Below are 26,902 nucleotides of genomic sequence, written 5' to 3' on the forward strand. Positions count from 1 at the left end.
TCAGTATGTGACAATGGTCCAAGGATTAGGGGAAGTGAATCTTATCTGAGGAGCCAATAGGAGTCTCTAAAATCCACACGAGCATCGCTGATAGGCTAAACCTGTTTATGTCACATCAGTGGGCGGGGAGTTGTCTTCTGTCACCTGAGCTGCAACAGAGAAACCTGCTGCTGCGCGGGAGATGAGACAGTTACGAGTAAGTGAATGCCTCTAAACATTTACTTTTTACCTTTCAAATGATATAGATTCAAAAGAATGTGAATATTAGCCTAATCTATTTTTTTTAAGTCAATAAGACATTTTCTTGCTTAGATTGTTGCAATACTACAATGTCAAGATAATCTGTTACAAGCTAAAGTCCTGCAGTAGTAAAGTAAAAGGTCAAGTAGACAAGTATTGGCAACCCAAAATATATTTAAAATGCCAAAAGTAAAAATGTAAGAATATTACAAAGAAAGATAAAGATAATTACTGATGGATTAATATGTGAGTATCACTAATATTGCAGCTGGGCCAATTTTAATGATAATATTCTGCCTGGATACTGTACCTTAATACATGATAATCCATTTGTACTACTTGTTGATTATATTTGACAAAATAATTTGAATTGGCAAAATATTGTACAATATTGGCTACGAAAATATAGCAAAGTACAAGTATAAACTAATATAGAATGGAAATTGTGATATCTTCAAACATCAATTATTAGATGCAGAGACTTCATCTTCAGGAAAACTGACTTTATTGCAGGTAACACTAGTGAATGTTACAACATGACCATCCTGGTAGTGCTGCCTCTCCTTGCCACTATACATAGCATAAATACTCAAGTAAAATACCTCAAGAAATAGTCAAGTGAATACATTATTTCCAGTATAATTACCTCTTAGTTACATAAATGGTAATTAGGGTCATGGCATCAAGTCATTGGTTTCACATGCATTCGATATTAACCTACTGTGGGTGCCTTAGTGTAGGGCTGCAACTAATGATCTTTTTCAACAACAATTCATCTGCTTATTGTTTTCTTGATTAATCATTTGGTGCATGAATTGTCAGAACATCATGTTATATTTATGTATGCATATGCACTCATTTAAAACACTTTATTCTTTCTGTGTTAGGATTCATGTTGTGGTCCAGTGGTCTAACCGCTCCTGCGTTATCTGTGGTAATCAAATAACATCATGGAGGGCACTCACACAACCTTAAACCTCTACGTCCCGGTCAGCGAGAGGATCTGTGTGAGTCCATCCCTCTCCCACTGCAGGGGCCCAGCTCCCCCCTTTAAAGCCCCTCTGAAGCACCAAGGAGGCCTAACCTCAAACTACAAGGAGGAGGGTCCAGCTGTGGCAGCGAAGAAGGGTCAAGCAGACAAATGTGTGCGTTCGGACTTAAAAGAGACTCTCAAAGTGTTGGATGACTCTTCTGAGTTCTGGCTGACAGAGTTGTTCCCGTTGTGTTTGGAGTGCCGGACTTCAATGAGCATGGGTAACCAACAGAGTACCAAGAATAAGCAGAACCTTCATGGTTACACAGAGAGTCAGGACGCTTCACCAAAATCCCCAAGACTACAGATTCCCCGGAAGAGAAGAAGAAGAGTGGAGAGTCTCGTTTACTCCGGCGGCCTTCAGCATAACCTCAAGATGACACCTGAGACTCAACAGGCGAGTAGGCTGACAAAGCCCAGCATGACGAGCTCTCCTACGTTTGGCGTGTGGGACGTAGAGGAAGACGGGCCGATCATGTGCACTACTTCCGCCCAGAGAAAGAGAGGCATGGGAAAAGATCCATCGTTGGAGGAGAGAAATAGGAGTCAACAGGAGTTAAAGCCAACATGGAGAGTGAAGCTGCCTGATGCCTTGTCTGCATCTTTCAAGGATTTTTCCGTTAAGGAAGAACATGCCCTCCCTGACTCTGACACAGACCTGTCTGAATATGACAACGATGTGTACTCTACAGATATCTCCCCCACTATGAAGACAGAAGACAGTACCAGGAATACTCAAAAAGCCAAGATCTTCAAGGCAGCAAGAGCGGCGGATGAGGAAAAGAAGGCAGAAGGTGTCAGGGAGAAGTCCTCTCAATGGTGGTCCGAGGAGAAGGCGGCAACACAGCGAGTAATGGGCAAGATTGAGGAGGTGGAGGGGATCATACGGCGGGTGAGTATCACCAGTTCGGACTGGATCAAAGAAGGCAGTGCCGGGAGAGATGAGGCTCAGTTTCTCTCCGATGGATGCTTTGGGGAGACCCAGAACAAGAGGTGCAATGAAGATGAGCCTCTGCGGGTTGAGGAGCTCCAAGCTCTGGGTGAAGCTCTGAGTCAGAGTCTGCGTCAGGTCCTGAAGATGGAGGCGGAAAAAGCAGAGAGTGAACCCTACCCAGAGACCGAGAATACTTCTTATAAGCCAAACCATGAAGGATCAACAAGAAGGCCCCCAAACCTACGGCCATGTTCTCACCCCATCACTTCTATTGAGCCAAATGATTCATCACCCTCACTTTCACCTTCGCCGTCTATGTCTGCACTCCTGGATCTTTCTCCAAGATCATCCAGCAGCTTTGAAGGCATGTCTCCCATCCTTTCACCCTGGACCGACCACCGGGAAAAAGACATCCGTGAGCCTCACATAAGACGGAGGCGCTCGGTTGAAGACAGTTTGTTCCCTCAGGGGGATGAAGACGGGAGCGGGGTAGGAAATGATCAGAAGAAAAGCAGGAAGAGGGAACAGAATCAGATACAGACGTGCAGATGCACCGGTGAGACAGAAACCAGTGGAGATGATCTACTCTCTTCAGGTACTGATGCTCACCATGCTACTACAACAACGAGTCATGTAGCGCTGGGAAATGACTCAATATTATTGTCTACCAACGTTCAGATGCATTATATTCTGATGATATGATATGTAACAGCTTTACAAACTCTATCATCCAACTGAATTATGTTCATTATAAGTTCAGTTTTGACCTTGCAAGCATCAGTCTCACCACAAGGTCTATTTAGTAGCTGCTCTAGAGCTTTTGGTTGTATCACATGATCTTCATCAGCAGATGGACTTTGTCTAAATGAAATACCTTTTCACGTATAGTTGATACCTTCGATTAAAAATCGAAAAGTATGTTCTTTTTTAAAGTGTGCCGCAAATCAATTAATTTCCTAAATTAACTAATGTTAATGGAACACTATTCATTCCCAGCAAGTCAACACTTCAATACCCAGATCTTTTTTTTATTTATTAAGTTCAGTCATTTAAAAAGCATGCATGATGTGTGTGATGGTATGTTGTTAAAATGTCGGAGGAGAGAGTAATATTAGACTTTTTTAGGCTTTAGACTCCAAACTCAAAGTGTATTTCTTGGAACTTGAGTGCAAAGACTTGAGACGTGCACAACAATGACTTGTTCTCACCTCTGGTTGAAGCCACTATATCATTAAGATATTGAGGTTTTCTTAAAGTGTTATCGAGTAAAAGTACAGAGAAAGTGAGTACAGATAAATGTGACTCATTTCATTGGTCCTGACAGGATGTTAAACAGACATTTTTTTCCCCCAGAGTTGACTCTATTGGTTCGTTTCAGATTCATGGTATGGAGGACATATGAAGTATTTTAAAAGGTTTTGCTGTTCTCGTAGCTTCATTATGTGCTTCATTGGCATGGCCAGTCAGCGTACGATGATTTAAGGAGGACAAAATAGCTTTTGAGAGAAAGAAACAGGATGACATGGAATTATAGTGGCTGGTTAGTGAAGTGAGCAGACGAGGAAGAAGAGCAGTTCAAGTTGATACATGAGACATAACTGTCAGATTTAAACACGACTAAACATTTAGATGAAAATGTGTAGCTTGTTTTCTTTCACACTCTCTCTCTCACACACACACACACACACACACACACACACACACACACACACACACACACACACACACACACACACACACTTTATCACCACAGCTGCTGAAGTAGACAGAAAGGATGTGTGGTAGTCTGTAAATAATTACCCCTTGCTGGTCTGACATACCACCACGTCTGTGTGTGTGTGTGTGTGTGTGTGTGTGTGTGTGTGTGTGTGTGTGTGTGTGTGTGTGTGTGTGTGTTCGCTCAGGCATGATGTACCAGAAAGCACCTGATGTGGTTATAATCTTGCAGGACTGCACTGGCACTGACCTGAGAGAGCCCGAGTTTCCATCTAAAGAGCAGCAAGTATGTGTGTGTGTGTGTGTGTGTGTGTGTGTGTGTGTGTGTGTGTGTGTGTGTGTGTGTGTGTGTGTGTTTCTCTGTAGATGGATGCAAACATTAAGCACCTCACTGGATCAATTCAATTCAAATAAAAGGTTGCACTGTAGTTGCACATACCTCTCTATGCCACTCCGTTTATGCCTCTTATGGTACATGATAAGGACATTTTGTTTCTCTGGTTCATCTATTTGTTCATAACCGTGTATAAACACTCCAGAAACACAGTTAAAAAAGTCACAACCTTCTGCTGGGTCGGTCACTATATGAGCTCATGCTGTGCAGCTAAACTTTGATCAAACCCACAGAACTTCCTTTTCATTTCTAGAAGAGATCCCTAAATTTGTGTTTTTTAGATCATTTTTGGAAAGTTGTTTAAAAGGATGCACAATGATGACATCTCAATTATTCATATTTGGTAAAAAGGTGGAGTTTCGAGTTGTAATATCAGAAAAGACATCAGGTTGCTTCAATGAAGAGCTAAGCTTCAATATATTGCGTCTTTAGAGACCGAGTGGAATAATGTTACTTGAGCACTCTTGAAGCTGCCGTACCTAATTTATGTATAGAAATGATTGCTTGAGTCGAGTATTCAGTTATAGTCGGATGTCTCTTCCCCCCTTTTAGGGAAATGAGAGCTCGACCGGGCTGTGCAGCAGGACGCCCAGCTGTCCAAATAGGATTAATGCTCTGAGCTTTGTGAAATACAACACATCTTTAGAGAGTGGTGATTAGAGCGAAAGGAAGAAAGACATGCCGAGCCTTTGGAGGGTTTTATTCTTAAAACCCTGTGTTCTCTTCAGTGTGGTCAAATGGAGGACAGATAATACATTTCCATAAGCTGTTTAAATTGTTTTGAGGGCGGTCATGAATCCGCTGAAAGTTACACAACTATCATCTCTGCTGGAACTCTAATCTGAAATGATACTGATGGATTTACTAAAGGCTTCCTCTATGTACCAAACAATAGAGCGAGGACTGTGTGACCAGCCCGGCAATGAATGGGGAAATATGGATGCCAGAAGTTAAAGAAAACAAGCTACACATTTTCATCTAAATAGTATATTTCAGCTTGATCGCAGTGGGAATTGAACCCCCGATTCCTACCGTGGCAACTGAGAAAGGTAATTGTTGAATACAAATAGATAAATAGATAGTTTGCATACTTAAATATATATCCAAATTCATTTTAAACATTATCATCCATAGGTTGACAGCATAGCAGGTAACTGATAGGGATGAAAGTGCTTAATACAACTCTATAAATATCTATATCTGCTGTATGTTGTTGCATTTATTTTGACATGTCAGCTGAATGTGTACATCTTGAAAGCAGCTTTCAGGCTGCAGACTCTACTTTCATGTCTGTTTTGTTTATTATTCTTCGCCATAAGATTAGGATGTTTTTTTTTATATGCTAAACAAGAGGAGAAACTGCATCTTATTCTAGAGCATTTGTTAAATCAACCGTGCAACATTTTAAAATCACATAATTTTGGATACTGGTATACTGTAAGAGAGAGAAACTTTTTATGTTTCACGTAGCTGAAGTTCTGTCTTATATCCACACGGTGACACTGTAGCATAATGTTTTCGCTACAGCAGCATTTATAACTTATAGGTTAGCAATAAAATATAACAAATTAAAAATGCACAATATATACAAAATAAGAATAGAATAATAATATTAAATTAAAGTAACTAATGAAACCAAAACTAAACAGAAGTGCAAAGATGTCACCAAACAAACAAACAATAGTGTAACAGTGTTGTAGTTGATTTACGAGAATCAGTCAATTAATTCATTTGATTTAAAGGTAAGTTAACACTCCAAGCCCTTGGCAATTGTCATGTGTAGAAAGCATTTCCCTCCATAATGAAAAAAAATATTAAATGCATTTTTTTTTCAGAGGCACCAGCTGCTGTAGCACTATGATATTGAAATACTATAGATTTTTTCATACATCAGATATGTGCCAGATGCAAGACCACATGTTAAAAGGTGCCCAACTCAGAGCTCAAATAAATTCTGTGTTTTTTTTTTCACCTAGAAACAGAAGTGTCACAATGAATCAAACGGATTTGGGCCACTTTTACTTACAGTGTGACAAAATACTGATTAATTTCCGATGATGACTTGACTCCTTTCCCCCCAGATGAGGCTCTGCAGAGACAGGAGAAGATCTGGCAGCAGGAAGTCGAGGAGTCTCTCTCCTTCTGCAGGTCACTTTCTCATCCCTCCAGACCGAAACACATCGACTTCCTGCGCATCACTGCACCTGAAGATGACATCATTGATACACCGACATCCACGCCTCTCCCACCAGAGTTACGGGTGAGTAGTTCTGAAGACTGTATCTGTGTTACGCTGTCTAGACTGGGAGTTTAGAGTATTACCACAACCTGAAGGTCTGCAGTTTTTTCATCTGACCATATGACACTAAACACATTAAAGTAGCTGTTGTAGTGTTACACTAAAAAAAAGACAATTTGCAGATTATTGGCTCATGATGGTGGGCCAAAGTAATTCAGAGCGCAATACTAAACCATTTACTTGCTCCAGTAAAACACAAGAGCTGACAGACGCTGGGCCAACACCAGAATGTGTGACATAAAGTGACTCTCTTATTTAATGTGGGTAATCTGGGGTGAAAACAAGATGGCATATATCATAGTGTAAATGCATGGAAATGTGGCTTTTCCCCTTAACCTTTTACTCCAGTTAAAAGCACTTAATATACTTTCTGCATGTGTAGTGGTGGGAAAGTTAGAATAAATAAAAAAGTGTTTTCATCTTGCTCTTTTGCTTGTGGTGTTTTCTGTCAAATTTGTATTCAAACACAACGGTTTTGTAACACTGGAAACATAATGAAAATTCAAAATAAAAATATTCCATCATCATGAACCTACATATTCCCACTATCGTGGAGTCCGGACACTTGCTTCGGTGTCCTGTGGAAGCCTCATACAGTGTGTGTGTGTGTGTGATAAAGAGTTCCTTGTTGTTACATAACAGAAGGGATTTAATGTGACCTTGTATATGCAATGGCATCTGTATTCAAATAAAATGGTAGTTTAGGTTTAAAGCTCTTAAGCTCTGCCTCTTTCCCTCTGTACACATTAGTGTGTGGAGTTGAGACAAACTGCAATATGACCAATACTACTACTACTACACTAATAATAATAATGCATGTAATGTAATTCATGCAAATAAGCAATCCAAAATGTGTATTGAAACAGGATAAAAGCAAGATAAGAAAGGGTAACAATTAACAAATTATATATATATATATATATATATATATATATATATACATATATATATATATATATATATATATATTGTGTAGCTTAGTAGATCAACATATCACAAAGTGTGAATTGCTCTTTATGTTCGGTTACATAAAGGAAACTTTAATTGTAAATTTAAATTGTCTGGTTTTGTATTCACAGACGTGGCAGACGGGATATGGTATTTTTTATTTTATTTTTATGAAGACTTTTTCAATATTTTTATATAAATATATATGTATTTTTCAGCTTTAGGCTGAATTCCGTCAAGTGTGTGTTGTTCGTGTGCTCTGTGACTCTAATGCTCTTTCATGGGATTATCTGTATTCATTCCTATTACATAAACACAGCTCACATAATAAAGGCAGCAGTGTCCCTCCCATGGGAATGCAAGTGGACCAAGTTAAGACGCTGCTGCAGAGTTTCAGGCACGTCTCTGAGTAGAGTAATTGCTAGATAAAGTTAAACAAGGTAGTGGCATGCAGTAAACATGTCACTTACCTGCAGCTGATAATGTAATATAAAAGCAAATAAGGGTGTAACCTGAGAACAAATAATAACCTGAACCAAGAACGGAGGAAGTTTAAGGCCCCATTTAGATTAATTTTAACTCAGGAATCCATCAAAAAACAGTTTAGGCTCTAAACTCTAAGAGAAAAGGCTCTTCTTCATAGCTTGACATGTGTGCCACTCCAAGTGTTTCTCTGGGTTCTCATCCATTAAGTGCCTTTATTTGTGCGCTTAAGCACATGAACTATCCTTACTTTTCTGTATTAAATGACTCCCCTCTTTCTTTGTGAGATTTTATATATGGTTTTAAAATAAGTGTTTTTAGATCTTTAATCACACCTTTATTAATATATTGTGTTGTTATGTTACACTGCTTTATTCTATGTTTCATATACGGTATCTATATTTTTTGGAACTTAGTTTCTATTTATTTATTTGAGCATTTTAAGTATTGATCAATATCACCAGCTTGACTATCAAGTTGTATTTTTCAGTGTCAACTTTTAATTATTTGTTTTGAGAATGTATTTACTTGATTCATTGGCCTGTAAGGTTCGTTAATTCCTTTATTACACTTTTTATGGCCTCCTTCTTTTGTGTTATTCTTGAAATAATTTTTCACAACCAATAATCCAACAGTGTTTCTGTCCACATTGTATATTCGATGTACAGTGCAGGTTGGGCCAGACCCACTAAGACGCCCTGATTAGCCGAGTGCTGTTTAGTACCTGCAGGGCAGCCGAGAGACCTCACTGTAACTGTGAATTTACACGTTCAGCAAGTGATCCTTGGCAGTCCTGTTTACTCTCCTCTGGGTGTGGTGCCCATCCATCTGCTATGGGTGGCTTTCTTTGCCCAGTGCCTCATGGATCTGCCAGGGTGTTGTCACACACAGTGGCTTAAGTCACCATCTGCTTCCAATTACACAATGACAATCTGCAGGACGGCGTCCAAGATGCTGCTCCGTGAACCACAGAAGCTATAGAGGAGCCCGAGGGAAAAGGAGGCAAAACTTGAAAACCAGGACTTGGATCTGACTTTTAATTATGGTTGAGTCACTCTAACCGGCGGAGCCATGGAGCTGGGGCTTGGAAAGTTTCCTCTTTCCATGTGTGGATTTCTCCCCTGTTATTGGTGGCTCCGAGCAACTCATTTCCAGTTGTATGTCTGGAAATGTACTTCTCCTGTAAGGCATGAAGGAGCTGTTGGAGCAGGGAGAGGATAAATCTATTTCTTTTCAACAAACTGGAGCCGAAACAGGTCGGATGTTCACAAGTGGTGATACAACTTTATTGACTTTTCTTTCTCATTATTACTGATAGTAATCGGCTGTTGCATGATCCTGAAATCAGCTTTACACATTAGTGCATGCCGAACAGATGCCTGAACACCAAGTACACCTTCTGAGACTACATTCTTCTCATGTAAGATAGCACAATGTTGCACTTCTCAAATTTGAACCGTTTACATAGTGTTGACATTGTGGGAAAAGCTTTTCAAGAACTTCCTTCTCCCTCCACTCTGGATATTGTCACTACTGTCTTATGAGCGACTTGTAAGCGATGGAGGAGCAAAAAGCCATTCTGAAGTTTTTCAGGAGCCTCTCAGAGGAGGACAATAAGAATATAATGCAAGGAGGCACAGGGCTGAGTTTTAATCTAAAGAAAAATAGAGATGTGAGTTTTGAAGATGCTGTGGAGAACAGTAGAGACTCATCCTCAGGCATTCTACTGCCTCATGTAGGGGAGGAGATCACTTCTAAATCAGAGGGACACATAAGTAGGAGAGAAGCCGGAAATGACTCAGACATGGCGGAAGAGGAGCGGAATAATGTCGAGCTAACCGAGCAGCAAAGCGTGGCTGTAAACGAGAACTCTCTGGATGAACGTACCTCGAAGGAGTCTCTGCAGACAAAATGTGAACACATTTCAAGTGACTGCACAAACAGAGGTTGTGAATGCGTTCCAGCAGTCAGTGTTATGCACGATGATGCTGAAGAAGCTCATCAGAGAGGAAATAAAGGCAACGTAAATGTTCAATGCCAGGAAGATACATCCAGTTCAGATGTGGGGTTTCACCCCGAGGAATCTGTGAAAAGTAGATCCTCTAAAACCAAACATGTAGTGATAGCTGTGACAGGACCTGCAGTTGAGGAAGAGGTTGAAGTAGCAGCGTCAATGGAGCAAGCTGGTGGCCCTTCCTGCTTTCAAAATAACGATGAGGAGGAGAGAACAGGTGCAGTGGAAGACAGCAAAGAAGAAGAGAAAATAGGCGTATTTCCAGATTATTTGGCCCAACTTCACCTTCTACCCAGCACCAAAGACACCTCACAAAATATTATCATAGCATCTGCAGTCAGTGACCCTTCACCTGGATCCACCTGCACCAGAGCCACCTTCACCCCAGGATCCCCCACGGACAAGCAGATCCAGATCCCGGCGCTCTTCAGTGGCCTGAGGGTCCTGAGGAAGGGGGTAGTCGGGCCTGAGCACGACACCGTGGCCCAGATCAGACCTTCGTCTCAAGAAGCAAGGAGGGAGATTCTCCCTGGGAAGCAGGGAGATGCTAAAGTGCAAGGGACCATCCTGGACCAGATCTCCCAATTCCTGAACAGGGAAAAGAGAGGCGACGAGAACGAGGAAAGGAAGGAAATGGAGGGTGAGGGAGATCAGGATGAGAATGAGAAGAACCAGATTGAAGAAAGTCAACCGGGTGAGAGGAAGGAACTTGAAACAGGGGAGGGTGCTGAGGTTTCATCTGAGTCTACGAAACCGTCTGTGTCCAGTGCAGAAGCTGCATTTGATGCCTTCAAAGCTTTTTTCACCCCAAAGCCGTTGAAGAAGGACCCAACAGAGAAGGTGGACCTGGATGCAGTGAGGAGGAAGATACGAGCAGATCGAGAGACGCTGAGAGCGCTTTTTGAGAGAACCTCCAACAAGACCCCAGAGAAGGGAAAGTCACCAGATGGCAAAGTACGAGTTGTGTATACATAAAGCATCAACTAGCTTCACCAGAGCCATGTTTGGAGTACTGTCCTGTGCGTAAAGAAGCCCTATTTGTAGTTGATTGTTAAAAATGTGTTGTCAAACTCTTACCCCTTCCTCTTAGTCAGACGCATCCACCCCAGCAGAGGGAGAGGAGAGGACTCCTGGTCGCCTACATGCCATCTGGCCGCCAGTCAAGGAGGAAAAAGTTGGGCTGAAATACACAGAAGCAGGTACTCACAGATGAATACACATTCATATTTTTGTCATAAATATGTTGGCTTTTCCAACCTCATTGTTTGGGATCACCCAGACTCATCTTCTGTGTTTTCCCTTCTTCGAGCCTCATTCAAATCCATTATGTAGAAAAGTATTAAGTGCAAACTTCTCCTTTTGCTACAAACTGAGCATGCACTTTAGACAAAGGTGACAAAATGCAGAAATGAGCATAAACTATTGTAATTAGACGAAGCAAAGAAATAGCATGCTTCATAAAGTACATGAGCTATATGAACATATAGCGTCCTTTATGTGCCGAAAAAAGTTCTCCACAGACAAATGAAATGTGTGCAAGACCCCAAACAGAAGTAATGTGTCATTTTTGGTAGCAGACATGTCATCACTTACACATCTGTATGTGTTTGTATCTGTTAAAGAGGGTCTGGGATCACCATACAGGTTAACAAACAGTGGAAACTTGAGAAATATCTGCTAAAATGAAAATAAAAATCCACACAGACTCATTATGTTACACTGAATATTCATGACAGACAGCTCCTTTGAGACAGAGCTGTAGAGGGAGTGGGAATGTTTGCACTGTGTTATCATGTGATGGATGTGATATCAAGCTCCACTGCTTTGGTAAACACAACTCCACCCTGTGAGCGTCCACAGCAAACTAGTCAGACTGCAGCACCTTCAGTAGGTGGAGGGGTTTACTGGACTGGGGTCACGTGGGGCACTGAGGAGCTTTAGAGCAAACATTTTACAAACAAAAAAAACATTGCTGACTGAGACTTATATTTACTCCCTCAACAACACTGTTAGGAAATCACAAATAGTGAGCCAGGTTTCTTCTTTTGTTCTTCTAGGCTACTGGTCATGACATGACTCTTAATGAATTACTTTTACTGAACATAAGTCAGTCTTTGCATTTTTGTAAACGGTCGAACTTGCATAAAACTAGGGCAAAATCCAATCTCACCACAGACCAGTCTGAAATACCTTGTCTTCACATATTGAACTGTAAGAAGTTCTTTTACTGGCAAATGAGTTGTCATTCACAAAACATTGCTTTTTAAAGGAATAATGACTCTCAGCTAAGAGACATGTTCATCATATGTCACTCACATCTTTTTTAAAGGAACACAAGTGGTCTTACTTCCTTTGCATGAGTTCTAAATTAGAATAATCTCACCTTACTTGAAAAACGTCAACCTCCTTTATCAGAAGGATAATCAGAAGGTTGTTTGATCAGGGATAAAACAGTGAACTTCATGTGTACACACCCACCGTCCTGAAAGGTTTGCTCAAGATGCCAGTAAGCCGTGTGCCACATGCTTTTCTTACATGTGAAGCTCTACCGCCATCATCTGGTCAGGTTTTGTATTGCTGTTATACCCCCGATCAGCCCTCGGCCTCCTGCAGGGCTAAAACATCAATGTGATTCATCATTGAGAATTATTCACAGATCTCAAGTGTCTCACAGTTGTTGTAATGTGTTATTCTTCAGCGTGTTATGTAGCCATTGTGATAAAGAACAGCTGTAATGACAGACACCTGTTTGTGGTACAAGAAGGAACACAAAGCTGTTGTAAAAATGTTCTTGTGCTCCGTTTCCTCTCAGAGCACCAGGCGGCTCTCCTGCAGCTGAAGAGAGAATGCAAAGAGGAGCTGGAGACGTTACAGGTCGGTATGAATGATGCAGTGAGGAGTTGAACCACGGTGTGTTCAAGCTCCTCATCATCCCCATTGATGAAAAGTCCAACGAGCCCCAGTGTGTAACTCTCATGCATGAATTATCATTACATTAGAGTCTGAAAGATAAAGCCTGCTATTTTTTTTCCGCAAAAGCCAGAAGGTGTTTCCAGAATCCTCAAAGACCTTTCTTCCCATCTGAATTAAAAAACACTTTCTGATTTTGAGGATTATGTTTCAACATGTTTCCTGAGTTGCAACTCTGTTTTCTAATCCAAACAAAGATGGCTTGTTTCATTTTGTTTAACTTTTCAAACACACAATTATGATCAGAATAATGTATTTATATCCCTGTATATAACATTTCTAGATTCATCTTGCATCATGGAAGTCAAGCAAAGGGATATGTTACTTCTGGTTACCGACGATGTCTGAGCAGGACAGGAAATGTTGTCCATAATTAAAAAAATAAATATTCCTCAACATTTTTGTATTTCTTGGAAAGAACTATGCAATCTACTTATTACATGAAAAACAGAGAACAGATTCAATTGGTACATTTCTAATGAATTTTCATTAAAGTTAGTGTAACCGAGAGCATCTAGGTCATCGCAACATGCAAAACAAGCATATATCCACCATATATTGAGAATGAAATGTCCAATAATCTTCTTTTTTTTCAAATGATAATACATTTTTTTCTTCTTTTAAATGATTTCAAAGTTAATGTATAGAGAAAAGCTTACTGTGTTTTCGGATGCAGTGGAAAAAATATAGTTTTTTTATCCTGATAATAGGAAGATTCTGGAAATACCTTAAAAAAGATTAAGTTTACTCGAGATTTACAGTTTATTTATAAAAAACTGATGCTTAATTCTGCGACTTGACTGTAGTGATAATTCAAGAGGGTCAAAGTGGGGCTGAATGTGACTTCTATCTTTTCCAGGTGGATCTTGGTCGCGATCTCTCCATACTGAGGGTGGACAACGAGGACCATGTCGCCCATCTGGCTGAGCTGCAGGCCAAACTCTCCCAGGTCGGGACACGCCGCCGTGGAGAAGTCAAAGACGTCGCAGTATCAACGGGAGACGACTTTTTACACAAGTCCTTCCGCACGGTGGGCATCCAGACCGACCGAGAGACATTTGTTAAGACTTGTGAGGATGGAGAAGATTCAGGGAGAGTCTACTTCAGCCCTCAGCAGCAGAAGGTGACCCCCAAAAAGCTGGACCTGGCTTCTATCAGCCTCAGCCTGGCAGGCCAGAGGGACGATACTTCCTCCTCAACGCATGACGCTCCATCCCAAGCTCTTCCTCTGCCTGGAGCCACGCTGCCTCCATCAGAACAACCACCTGCTCCTTCTCAGGCAACCAAAACAGACAATCTGCCTCCTCCTCCTCCTCCTCCTCTTCCTCCTCCTCCTCCTCCTCCACCTCCACCTCCGCCATGTTTGTCTTCACCCTTACACCACATGCAGATGTCAAATGTCCCTCCACCAGCACCAGCACCTCCTCCTCCTCCTGCTCCTCCATCCATGCCAGGCTTTGCTCCCCCACCACCTCCTGGTCTATTTGGGGGTCTCTTTGCCGAAACACCTCCCAGGAAACCGACGGTGGAGCCGTCCCAACCCATGAAGCCTCTTTACTGGACCAGAATCCAGATCCAGCACACCAAGTAGGTTCACAATAAATCTGAAAATACAAAAGATGATCATCATCCACAAGTCAAGTAATTTGACTTTACATTTTAACGTTTTTTTAAGTAAAACAATGTGTCTGTGACCGTTAAAATCAATCTAATTAAATCAAAATGTCAACATTTCTAAAAGGGCCTAATGAGTCTTATAGTCACAGTTCTGTTAAATGGCTATGCAATAAATAAATAAAACACATGCAACTAATTACAACTAGTTTGAATGTAAGATGTTGAAGTAAAAGCACCGAGAGGGTTTAAATGGTCTTTTTAAGTTCTGACAGCAGTAGAAAGTTGTATCTAATAAAAAAACTATTTATTTTAAAATAAAAGATACACTGAAACAGTGGTTGATTAAACACAATGCCTCTCTCTCCCTCAGGAACAAGACACTGTGGAATGTTTTAGAGGAACCGAATATAAACACCAGCGAGTTTGAGGATCTCTTCGCCAAAACCACCACACAGACCAAGAAGAAGCCGCTGTCAGATGCGTACAAGAAGAAAGCCAAAGACAGGAAGGTAACACTCAAAATCAGCTGGAACATCATGCAAAAACACACTTGAGTGTGTGGGATTATTTGCTTTGTGTTGTTTGTCCACTAGAGGGGGCTGATGGCACCGAGTCTTCAGATGCCAGATCATTAAAGAAAAGAGCATTATAAATCCAGATTGAGACACAATTATGAGACTTTTGGAGGACAAAGACACTAAAGAATCCACCCATGTTTGAGTTGATGTTCTCCACAAACCAAGCGCGTTATATATCGTCGTGATTAAATTGTTGTTTGTTTTGCTCCATTTTGCAATATATCCACTAATGACTCACTAATGGTTTGTATTGTGGTAAGGTGGTCATGGTAAAATGTGTGTGTGTGTGTGTGTGTGTGTGTGTGTGTGTGTGTGTGTGTGTGTGTGTGTGTGTGTGTGTGTGTGTGTGTGTGTGTGTGTGTGCTCAGATCATTAAGCTGCTGGATGGGAAGCGCTCTCAGGCCGTGGGCATCCTCATATCGAGCCTCCACCTGGAGATGAAAGACATACAACAAGGTGATAGAGAAATTTTCATTTGTCATTTGTGTTGCTCGGATACAGCTTTGTTTCCTGTCGGCTGCTGATATTAAAATAAAAAAATACATATAAAATAAATATGAATATGAAAAATACAAGTGTATGAGAATATGATAAGGGTTTCAATTTAACTAAAGTAAAACATGTTGCTACTAATTTCATCAGTTTTTTATAGTCTATTATCAAAATATATGAAATTTACCACAATATCAATTAATCAATCAAATACTCCCCCAAAAAAGTTCCAATAAGTGGCTTCAGGTGTATCTCTAGTATCAAATATCAGGATGTAAACAAAGCTTGTGTCCAAGTATACCTTTACTCCTCCGCATTTCAATGTACTTTTTACTCTTTCGTACTCGATCCTATTCATCTGACAGCTAAAGCTTTGCAGATTGTTTACAGTAAATTAAACTGCTCATTGTATAAAATGAGTACATTGCATTGCTGTTTCCATGTTGATCAGTCGTAATAATCCAATAGTGGTGATTTAATACTGAAAGTCTATTTTGGTAAGTACTTTTATACATATATTTTACTGATAATGCTTTTACTCATGTTACTTTAAGATTTTGATTGGAGGATTTTGATTTGCAACATTATTTTTGAATTTTAAGAAAAATTTGGTTTTGAAAACCTTTTTTATTATTTACATTACGTTAGCTTGTCGAGACAATAATATTTGAAATGTTTCCATATTTAAAAAAATGTAGTGTTTCTCCCAAATACTTGTTCTTGTCGTGGTGGACAAGCCTATCATGAGCATCACCATTAAAACCTAAAAATGTGTTTAATCAAACAAACAGACAATTACAACAACAAAAAACATCAAATGAGAGATTACAGTAAATCCCTAAACTAGCTGTATTTTCAAGCCATAATATGCCGGCTCCATCTGTAAACGTTCAGGTAACCGCAGCTCCCTGAACATCACACGCCCTGGCGTCACGCTGCAGTCACCCTGTACTTCACTCTGAGTAAGAGCTGCTGCTGACTATAAAGTGGATTAAAGGCGGACACGCTCACCACACTGTCAGCGTGACAGTTACAGAGAGACAATCTGCATCGCTAATCCCAAACTCCTGTAAACCTTTCTAACAAACAGCAGACTGAGAGGAGCGCGTTAATGTTCCTCTGGAGATCTGCCGCCCTCAGTTTGACCTCTTCACTTTTCCTGTTTTCTTCTTTTATAGTAGATTTACCCGCCTTATCTCAAACTTGATCTCTCTGCTTGTGAACATTCCTCTTCCTCTAGCCGTACTGGGAGTGGACCACTCTGTGGTGGACCTGGAGACCATTGAAGCGCTGTATGAAAATGTAGGTTTCACAGCACACTACCACGACTACACACTGCGGGTTAAGTGCGCTTGTACGATTTATGAACCCCTTGATTCACATTTTAATGTCAATGTGTCAGAGAGCGCAGCCAGAGGAACTGGAGAAAATCAAGAAACACTACGAGACGTCACAGGAAGAGGACGTTAAACTGCTGGACAAACCCGAACAGTCAGTATTTCACCTGTGAACAGAAATGTGTCGAGGCTGCACCAGAAATTAATCTGTATGTCTGGAGAGACAAATGTACTCTTCTAAGAAGGATGGACAATATCATCACATGTTGTCCTCATACTGTTGATGTGGTTGTGCTCCAGGTTCCTGTACGAGCTGTCTCAAATCCCAGACTTTGTAGGCCGAGCTCACTGCATCATCTTTCAGTCGGCCTTCATCGATGGGATCACGTCTATCGAAACAAAGCTCAACACTGTCTCCTGTGTTTGCAAGGTATAAGAAAAGCACCAGCGGCACATGACCCATCTTCTCTGGATCAATAAAGTTACTGCATCTTTTACAATTATCTCACTCTTCCTCTGAATATATTAACATCCTAACAAATATGTGAGCTGTCTGTCGCGTTAACGCTGATCATTTTATTGTAAGTAGCACTACAGGGTGCATGTCTGACTTCCTCTCGTTCAATAAAAAGAGGTTCAGTGTATTTTTCCAAGTTTTTTTTATCCTTTATTTAATCAAAAAGGTCCTATTGAGATAGAATCACTCTAGGTCTCATAAGGTTTCATATAAGAGTACAAACAAGGATAATGAAAAACATATAAAACCCAACAACAGACATAACACATACAGAATTTAGAGGTTAAATAAGCAACAACAGTGTTCTGCAAAAACAGATGTTAAACATGTCAGGAGTGTGTTTCAAAAAAAAGTATTCCTTGCAGGATATACAGTTTATGTGCATCCAGGATTTTGAGTTTATTAAATCATCCTGAGCGTGGAGCCAGCTGTCTGTCGTTGACCCTGTGAGTGTTTTCTGCTTTAAGGCTCTGCTGGAGAGCGATGGTGTCACGGATGTGATGGGGCTGGTGTTGGCTCTGGGGAACCACATGAACGGAGGCAACCGGACCAGAGGTCAGGCGGACGGCTTTGCTCTGGACATTCTGCCCAAACTGAAGGATGTCAAAAGCAGAGTAAGGCCTTGATGACGGTTGGAGAACTGTAGCGGCTCCTTTAGATGCTGCTTTATCCCTCTTTCAATGGGCTTTAGTACTGCAACATGTACGCGCAGAGAACTGTTTCTGGTGTAAATGTGATCTGATGTGAATGGTTGACAGTATGTGAGAACGTGGCTGAGGAGGTAGTTTTTATATTAAAGATATATTTAAAAAAAAGTGAATACCACATCTTATCGTTATCATGTTTTCCATAATAAGAGTAATCCAATAAAATAAACATTTGTAGTTTAACTTCCAGAGATCTGATATTTAATGGTAGAAAATATTCTTTACTACAAAGGAGCACTTTACTGGCATATCTTTGATTGATGTTCAAGTCACTTTTCTGACACTTTTCCGAGAATATTAACTGTAAATTAAAGGTTTTAGATTAAAAATTAAGAAAAACCTGCAGAGTAGGTGGTAGAACTTTTTTTTGCCCAGCCTGAACAGCCGACACCATTCATCGGGTTACAGTATGTAGCCTGGGAGGCTAAATGGCACATTCTGCTGCTTCTTAAGAGTATTGCTACGACTCCATAGTGACAAAAGAAAGGTGAACCTAAGTTCATCAGCTCACAGAAGCTGTATTTATTCTCCCTTACAGTGTCAACCCTTGCAGGCAGTTTGACTTTTGAGAATACATTTTATTAAATGGTTTTTAATAAAGGACCCTCTCTTGCTTTTCTTCTCAGGACAATCGCATCAGCCTGGTGGACTACGTCGTGTCGTACTACCTGCACAATGTGGACACGGTATTAGTTAAAAAACAATTATCCACAATAATTCTAGGTTGACTATATATGTCTTTACCCATTTTGAATAGTATTGAGTCAAAAGAAACATTAACATTTCTCAGTTCCTGATGTTATTGTTGTTTTCTTAAATTGTATTCCACCAGAACGCCGGCACAGACACGAGTATATTCCCTCTTCCTGAACCTCAGGATGTCTTCCTGGCTGCACAGGTCAAGTTTGACGACCTCAACAGAGACCTGAGACAGCTTGGACGAGATCTGACAAGTATGTGACGTCACCACCGCAACCGTTATTTATTCCAGCTCCGTCTCTCGACGGAGAAAAAGACCCTCTTGGGTTAATAAAATTAGATGATAATCCCCAAAACGTTAGTTCCATTATGAGCTTCAGCGTCCCTGTGACTGGGTGACCGGAATAGTCTCGCCTTGTGGTCATTTTGTTGTGTGTTTTTGTTTGAAAACCTCGGCCGTGCAGTGTAACTCTATCGCTCTGATTTCGAGAGGTTCCCACAGACCAAACCTCGGCCCTGGTCTGGCATCGCTTTTCCTCAGACACCCGCCCGCCCCCCTCCACAACTCAACACCATGGTTTCCCATCACCGGCCCCAGCCATTGAGTAACTGTTTATACTTCAGGCTAAAGGCCTGCTTCTTTTACCAAACTTGAGTTTGCTAAAGCCCCAGAACAAAAGATTTCCTCTCGTCTTTCTTACCCTCCTCGCCTGTTCTCCTCTCTCTCTCTCTAAGTGTGCCCATATGACGCCACTCAGCAATGCCAGCCAGTTGGAGTCACGTTGAGGACAATGCATACTCTTACATGCGTACGATTGTGAGCGAGTGCATTGTTGTATCCCTATGTATACATGTGTTTTTGCCTGCACTTCACTGTGCGTGTATTCAGAGACTAGCAGGAGTCTCGCTGCTGATACAGGCCTGGCGCCTTTCAGATCCAGCTTCTAATCCTCCTGCCCATCAGATCTCCCTTCGTTGTGCCTTTGTGCCCCTGTCGCCAGAGCAGGGAGACCATAGCGTCCCACTTATGTAATCTCCAGACCTCCTGTATCCGCAGCATCTCTGCACGGGCTTCTGCAGCGATGCACAGATCCACCAACCTGCTCGGCCGTATCACCTGGGCTCCAGTGTGGCCCCCAGATGTGCGCCGCAGATTGCTTTCTTTAGCTCTCAACACAGCTTTGTCTTATCGGACCATCTACCCAAACCACCGTGCGATTTGGATCGCACGTCGCAGGTTCCTTTTGTTCTGCCTGTTTGAACCATCTTCGTGCCTCGCTTCTGTCGTTCTTCACTCTCCCTGTGTTTTCTGTTTGGTTGGTTTCAAATGTTTCCCAACAATGTTACGGGGTGATTAGTTTCTCTGAAAGCCAACCTATTTTTAGGCCTCAGCTCGAAAATTGCATAGCCAAACTAAAAAGGATGTATCTCTACAACCACTAGGGCTATTTGAATAATTTTGGTGTTATAATAAAAGGCTACACATGTGAGATGTTGTTTAGATGTGTAAATATCAGTCTATATGTTACTGGTTAAGAGTAAATGAAGATGACACACAATGAAAGGTTTCAGGTCCGCCTAGAAAAAAGCACTTTCAGGATGATTATTTCTTTGAAATGATGCAGCTGTAAGGTCCAACTCTAACCCAAATCACAGCACAATGTGTGAACATTCTCTCTGCAAAGGTTGACTTTGATAAAGTGAAGCAGAACAAAGTTAGAGAGGGTTTAGTACAGAGAAAATTCAGGCGAGGTCTCCAAAATTTGCATTGGGGCACATTTGCGCACATCTGTAACATTTTAATGTACCAAACCATATATTTCACTTACTCATGGTGTTCAATACATCCAAATACAGCAGCTTGGGGCTTTTTTTCTCATTAAAACAAGCTATGATTTACAGTTTTATTAACACTTTATTTATTTAGCCTTTTCACTGCGAACAGAAAAAACATACATACAGAAATAAAAAACAAACAATAATAACTACGACAAAAAGGGTCTGGTTTGCTCTGTCCTCTCAAAAACATGACAAGTCCTCTTGTTCTCTATTGTTGACATGTAAACATCGTCCATTTCTCCCACTTGTCACGACATTGCTCCTCAGTTCCATCTCATATATTTCACTCACAATGTTCAACCATCCATCTTGTGATGGTGGTTCGATTGTGTGCCAACTCTTTGTGATAGCCTTTTTACAAGCTGCTAGCTAAATTTTCAGCAGATATCTGTCTTCCTTTAACACAGTGTCTGTTGTCATATTACCAAAGTATAGGAACATACAGGACTTAGGTGTGTCATAGCCCAGAATTTTGACAATAACCATATGGACCTTTCCCTCGAACTGTACAATTTCCAGACATAGCCAAAATACGAGATTTACAGTTTTATATAACAATCGCTTAGTCTGCACCCCCGAGGGAGGGATTGGTTTTGAATTGGTTAAGTCATACCTGTTGACCGCTAAAGAAAAGTAAAAAGACACTGTAAACGGTTTAAAATGTATCCAAATTACTACCGAAAACACATTTTCTCAATTGCCTGTCAGTGGTATCTAAGTTTCGACACGCAGATTTGGTTTAATATGTCTCTGAGATATCTTCTTCCTACGCAAATTCAATGATGAGTAGAATTTCGTCTGTTCTTTAAAAATGAAAAACACTATCTGCATAATTATGGATGGAAATGACGGTTTCTGACAGTTGTTTGGACCAGCATTTTGGTCCAGAGCAAAATATCTCAACTTCTTGTCAAAGATGTTGTGCAGTGCAGGCATTCATGATCCACAGAGGATGAATCCTACAAACGTTGCTAATGCACTGACTTCTTCCTTGAGAGCCGCCATGTGGTTGATCAGATGGATTGCATGAAATTTGGTGGAGCCGACGTTCATATTCCCTTCAGGGTGATTCAAGAACTTTGGTGATCCCTTAACTTTTCCTCTAGCTTCCAGCATCATGTCAGAATGTTAATTGACTTTGGTTGAAGCCTCAGTTGTACTTTGTGATTAGAGCTACATAGCAAACGTTAGCATGAATCACCCAAACTTAAAAATCCACTCACTATGAAACCAAATGACTGCTTCAGTCTCACATCTGAAAGCACTACACCCCTCATCAACCGACTCTGTTTACGTGAAGGTCTTTAACCCTCTTCGGTCTGAAATAAGCAAACTTTTGTCAAACACAAAAGGCAGACAAAAGAAAGAAAAGGAGAGAGAGATACCCGCCTCCACAGTTTACATAAATTCCAAATGAAAACAGTATTCTTTTGTAATCTTATCTGGGAGATGTTGATCGAGCGTCGGGGTGCGGGGCGGTGGCGGGGCAGGGGCTCGGCTCCCTCTGCAGCCTCTATTATGACTGGCCCTGCAGACTGGCTCCTCTGATCCACTGATTGGACGCAGATCAACATGGAGCCACAGACTGGCAGAGAGAGAGAGAGAGAGAGAGAGAGAGAGAGAGAGAGAGAGAGAGAGAGAGAGAGAGAGAGAGAGAGAGTGTGTTTGCAGTCTCCATCTCTGGGTGAATCTCAACAAGTGATATCTAGAGAGGAAGTCGTGTTGATAACCTCCTGCTACTGCACAGGTGGAGCTAGTTTAAACCTGAACACTCTCTCTTCCTGATGGAGGTCCATTTCTACCACTAAAATTAAAATAAAATGAGATGGATAAAAAAGATCCTTTCAGTAGTTTTAATGACAAACACTACTGTCACATTTGTGGAACAACCTTTGTTTTTTTTTGATGGATGCGGGAAAAGAGGCAGAAAATAAAACCTGTTCCAAAAACTTTAATGACGACAAAAGTTTTGGAGTCTGTATGTAAATGTAATCGTAACAACATGAGGTCGTAATTCTTTTAAAACTACAACAAATTGACAAAAAAATACAGACTTGGTGTGCAAAGGCTTTTAGTTTCTCAATGAAATTACTTAATACATTAAAACAACTATAAACTTTCTCAAAATTAACATAATAACTTATCTCACTGACTCAATTACTTCAACAGTGCTGATACATATTTGATGCGATGATTTCTCTTTCTTCCGCAGCACTTCTTCAACAAAATTTCTGAATTTTAACCCTTTTTCTGATCTTTTTTTTTACAATCAGAATGTGAAAAAGATGTCCAGAACGTTTGCTCTGATTCTCCTGAAGAAAGCCTGCAGCCGTTTAAGGACAAAATGGAGGCGTTTGTTCTCAGCGGTGAGTAATTACAGTTGTATATTGTTCAGTAAACCTGAGTGATACTATACAAAATACAGACCTATAACCCCTGTGTCTATAGCTGAGATTTAGGTAGATTTATTTCTGGAGACTTAGTTCTTGGTAAAGAAAAAGACACATTTTAAGACCTCTGAAACGATTTGAAGGCACCAATTTGATATTTACCAGTATTAAGACTTAACTTCAGATGATGTCATTTAAATGCAATACAAATTCCTCCAAGAATGACCAACAGGAACCTGTCAACTCTCCTTCACTTTCTCTCTCTGTGTGCTTCATCTAAACAATGCTATTGTCTTTAACAGTCAGTTGAATCTGGTAACCGCCTGTGTGTTTGTAAAGGGCAGATAGGATGGATTGAGAGGAAAGGCTAGACACTCAGATAGGGATCAGACACATTTGGCAACGACTGAGAGGCTCCTGCCAGAGACACACCGACAATGGGAAATATTTATCCAACCAACCGATGTCCTGCGTTAAAGAGCTTCCTGTTCCCCGTATTTGAAATGGCACAGATGTATTGTAATGTTAAAAGCATGTCTTGTTTTGAATATCACCACTTTTTCTGCCTGTGATGAAAAGTGACACATCAAAGCGTATCGAGACCGCTGGACGTACGTTAGATCTTTTGTCCCTTGTGTTTCATATGATATACAGTGCATTCAGAGAGCATTCAGGCCTTCACTTTGTATATGTTTTGTTATGTTGTAGCTTTATGCTAAAACTCTTCAAATGCATTTCCCCCTCATCAATCTCTCTGGACACTCAATATCCCATAATAACAAAGTGAAAACATGGTTTTCGATATTTTTTTTCCTGTGACTCAACACAATACTACGGAAGCCCATTTCTGCCAGTAAAAGAAAAAAATGATGAGATAAAAAGTCATAATTATGGGATAAAAAGTTTAAATTATGAGATAGAAAGTGCACATGCCCTTCAGTGACACTGGCTTTTTTGTTGTTGTTATCTGGTTAAAAAAAAAGAGCTAGCGCCACTGAAGCGCATTTTTATCTCATAATTTTCAGCCATTAGACATTTTATATAGACAGGTGTGCGCCTTCCCAAATCGTGCCCAACCAGTAGAATTCACCAGGTGGACTCCAGTCAAGGTGTCGAAATATCTCAAGGATGATCAAGAGAAGTGAAAGGCACCTGAGATAATGTTCAACTAAAATAGAAAAAGGATACTTACATCAATTTGCCAACTTATTTCAGGGTTTTCCTTCAATGAATCTGCACATAATTCATTGTATTAACAGTATTGTATTGTATTGATGAGAGGAACAATGTGTTTACATGTTTTAACATAAGACTGCAAGATAACAAAACGTGAAAAATTGAAGGATTTTGAATACTTTCTGAATGCACTGTAAAACTATTTACGATAAATTGTACCGTGTATGCATCTTCCTGAAACATTGTGTGCTATTTTTTAAGACTTGACAGTAGGTGTAAAATAAAACTAGTTTTTAAGACAAACATCACAATTAGACTAAATGGTTGCCTGGCTCCATTTGACAAGTTCACCATACAATACATTTTTATTGTATTTCTAGTATCTAGTACTAAGTATTTATATTAATTGGGCTTATAATTGTTTAAAATATTTAAAAAAATTGGGAGTAGTCTGGCTCTATCTAAAATGTTTCCTCGTCTGTTTCTTTGCAGCACGAAAGGAACACGCAGAAGCTTCGTATCAGTTGATGACTGTACACAAAAGGTAGGAGAATTAAATCATGTTGTTGCTTTGTGTGCATCACACTGACCTTTATCTGAATTTGGTGATTTAGTTCAGTTCCCGAAAATGTATTTGACAAACCAAAAGAGGTAACAGCTATGACTGAAAATGGTAATCAATTTCATGTTGGATCGTATTCCGTGATGCTTAATTAGCAAGGCTCGCCAAAATACATAGATACATACATACATACATACATAGTATGGACAAAGTTTCTTATTTAAAAAAAAGGGAAGATATTTTTCCCAAAAACATCTGGATAGTGTAATGGTTCTAAGACCTACAGTAACACTCAAGATGGGAAGCAACAAAGCTAAACACCTCCATCTTGGTTTGTTGTGCTTTTCATCCTCTCTCTTTTATATTTGCCGTTCAGTTTTCAGGACTTGGTTCTGTACTTTGGACTGAAGCCCAAGACGGGAGAGAATGAGGTGACCACCGGTCATCTCTTCATGCTCTGGTTTGAGTTTTGTACAGACTTCAAGGCCAGGTGGAAGAGGGAGAACAAGAACATCTCTAACGAGAGGTATCAGATAGCTCTGGGTTTTATAATTTGAATTTAGAAAATGGATTCAATTAAAAAAATGTATAGTGTAAGGAAAACCCTTTGGGTGATGCAAAATAATTTGCAGATTGATCCAGTTGGTTTCTCTCAATGGATTCAATTGGACAAATCCAAAGTCACCTCACGTTTTGCAAAAGGTTCAGCCTGTAATGTGAAGTATGGCACGTGACCGAGTCACAGACAGAGGAGCGCCTACTTTTTGTCTTGATTGAACCAAACTTATATTGACTGACTGCCTTTTATTTGTTTATTTTCTCTAAATATTTTATTGTCTGATGCATGATAAAAAAATGAAAAGGTAGGTTACTTACAGTAACTAACCTATAACTGTTAATTTTCTTGCCAAAGTCTTAACAAACAGCTAAACCAAGGACTGTGACACATTGTTTCTGCAGATTAAAAGAGGCTCAGCTGTCAGTGAAGAGGATCACAGCAGAGAAGAAGGTGGAGACCAGACAGATCAACCCCAACAGCCTGGTGAGACGGGATTTAAGACAGTCGACATACCGAGCACACAAACATGTCCTCTAGAAACGCACATTTCCTAATCCAGGCCTTGAACATACAATGCAGATAAATGCACAATCACAAATATACGCATGCTCTCATTCAATGTGACAGCACATACTACAAACACGTATTATAAAATGCACTTATCTTTTGCTGCTTTGATTGAATTGTGAATCTGCGTTGTGTGTTTTTGGACTCCATTTATAACTAACCATTTTTTTCTTTCAACAGAAAGACCGGCTGCGCCAGAAAGAAGCAAACATGCCTTCAGCATGACAGTCTTAAGAAAGAAGGCGTATAAAACGAATAGATTGGGATCATTACAACATTGTTGTTTCTTTTCCCTGACAGTCTCATTCATCATTGACGGACAGTTTAATTTGATAATTTGCTAAAATGTCCTGAGATTTCAAAGCTAAATAAATGTAATACATGTGCAATATTTAGAAAGTATTATTATCCACTTCAGTGCTGTATTCATTTTCTTGCATTGAACTTTCTACACAAATGATTTGTATTGATTTTGACATTTTAATCATGTTAATCTTATTTTTTTCTACAAATAAAATCACTGATCATAAAGTATGTGATTTCATAGCTTTTTTATTATTATTCACAAGCAACTATGCAATACACAATACACATATTCCACACAGTCATGAAATGAAGTGACAGTTAGTGCAGGTTGAAAAAAGAAAAACCTCTATATGATCAGCTTTACATCCCACACAGTGGAAACAGTACAATCACCCAAATCCTTTATAGACTTATTCTTATATTCTGAGAAGATGCTGCACATCTATTTTCCTGCTTGCTGCAACAAATATACCTGCCTTAAGTGTAAACACTGTTTCAGGTCATCAGTTCACTTCTTAACTAAAC

General features: G+C 40.2%; 1 protein-coding gene across 1 annotated transcript; it reads left to right on the forward strand.

Moving 5' to 3' along the window:
* Window positions 1-1,190: 1,190 nt before the first annotated feature.
* Window positions 1,191-26,488, forward strand: fmn1 (formin 1; the record flags this gene model as incomplete). Its single annotated transcript, XM_079215773.1, has 18 exons — window positions 1,191-2,802; window positions 6,399-6,577; window positions 11,152-11,260; window positions 12,874-12,935; window positions 13,891-14,618; window positions 15,019-15,157; window positions 15,595-15,682; window positions 16,959-17,020; window positions 17,121-17,209; window positions 17,356-17,485; window positions 18,040-18,186; window positions 18,906-18,965; window positions 19,112-19,232; window positions 23,091-23,183; window positions 24,876-24,927; window positions 25,322-25,471; window positions 25,906-25,987; window positions 26,252-26,488. 18 exons carry the CDS (start codon window positions 1,191-1,193, stop codon window positions 26,294-26,296), a joined length of 3,948 nt encoding a protein of 1,315 aa, XP_079071899.1. The 3' UTR covers window positions 26,297-26,488.
* Between the last annotated feature and the right edge of the window lie 414 nt (window positions 26,489-26,902).

This window comes from Taurulus bubalis, assembly GCF_910589615.1.
Source record: "Taurulus bubalis genome assembly, chromosome: 3".
NCBI classification, from domain to species: Eukaryota; Metazoa; Chordata; class Actinopteri; order Perciformes; family Cottidae; genus Taurulus; species Taurulus bubalis.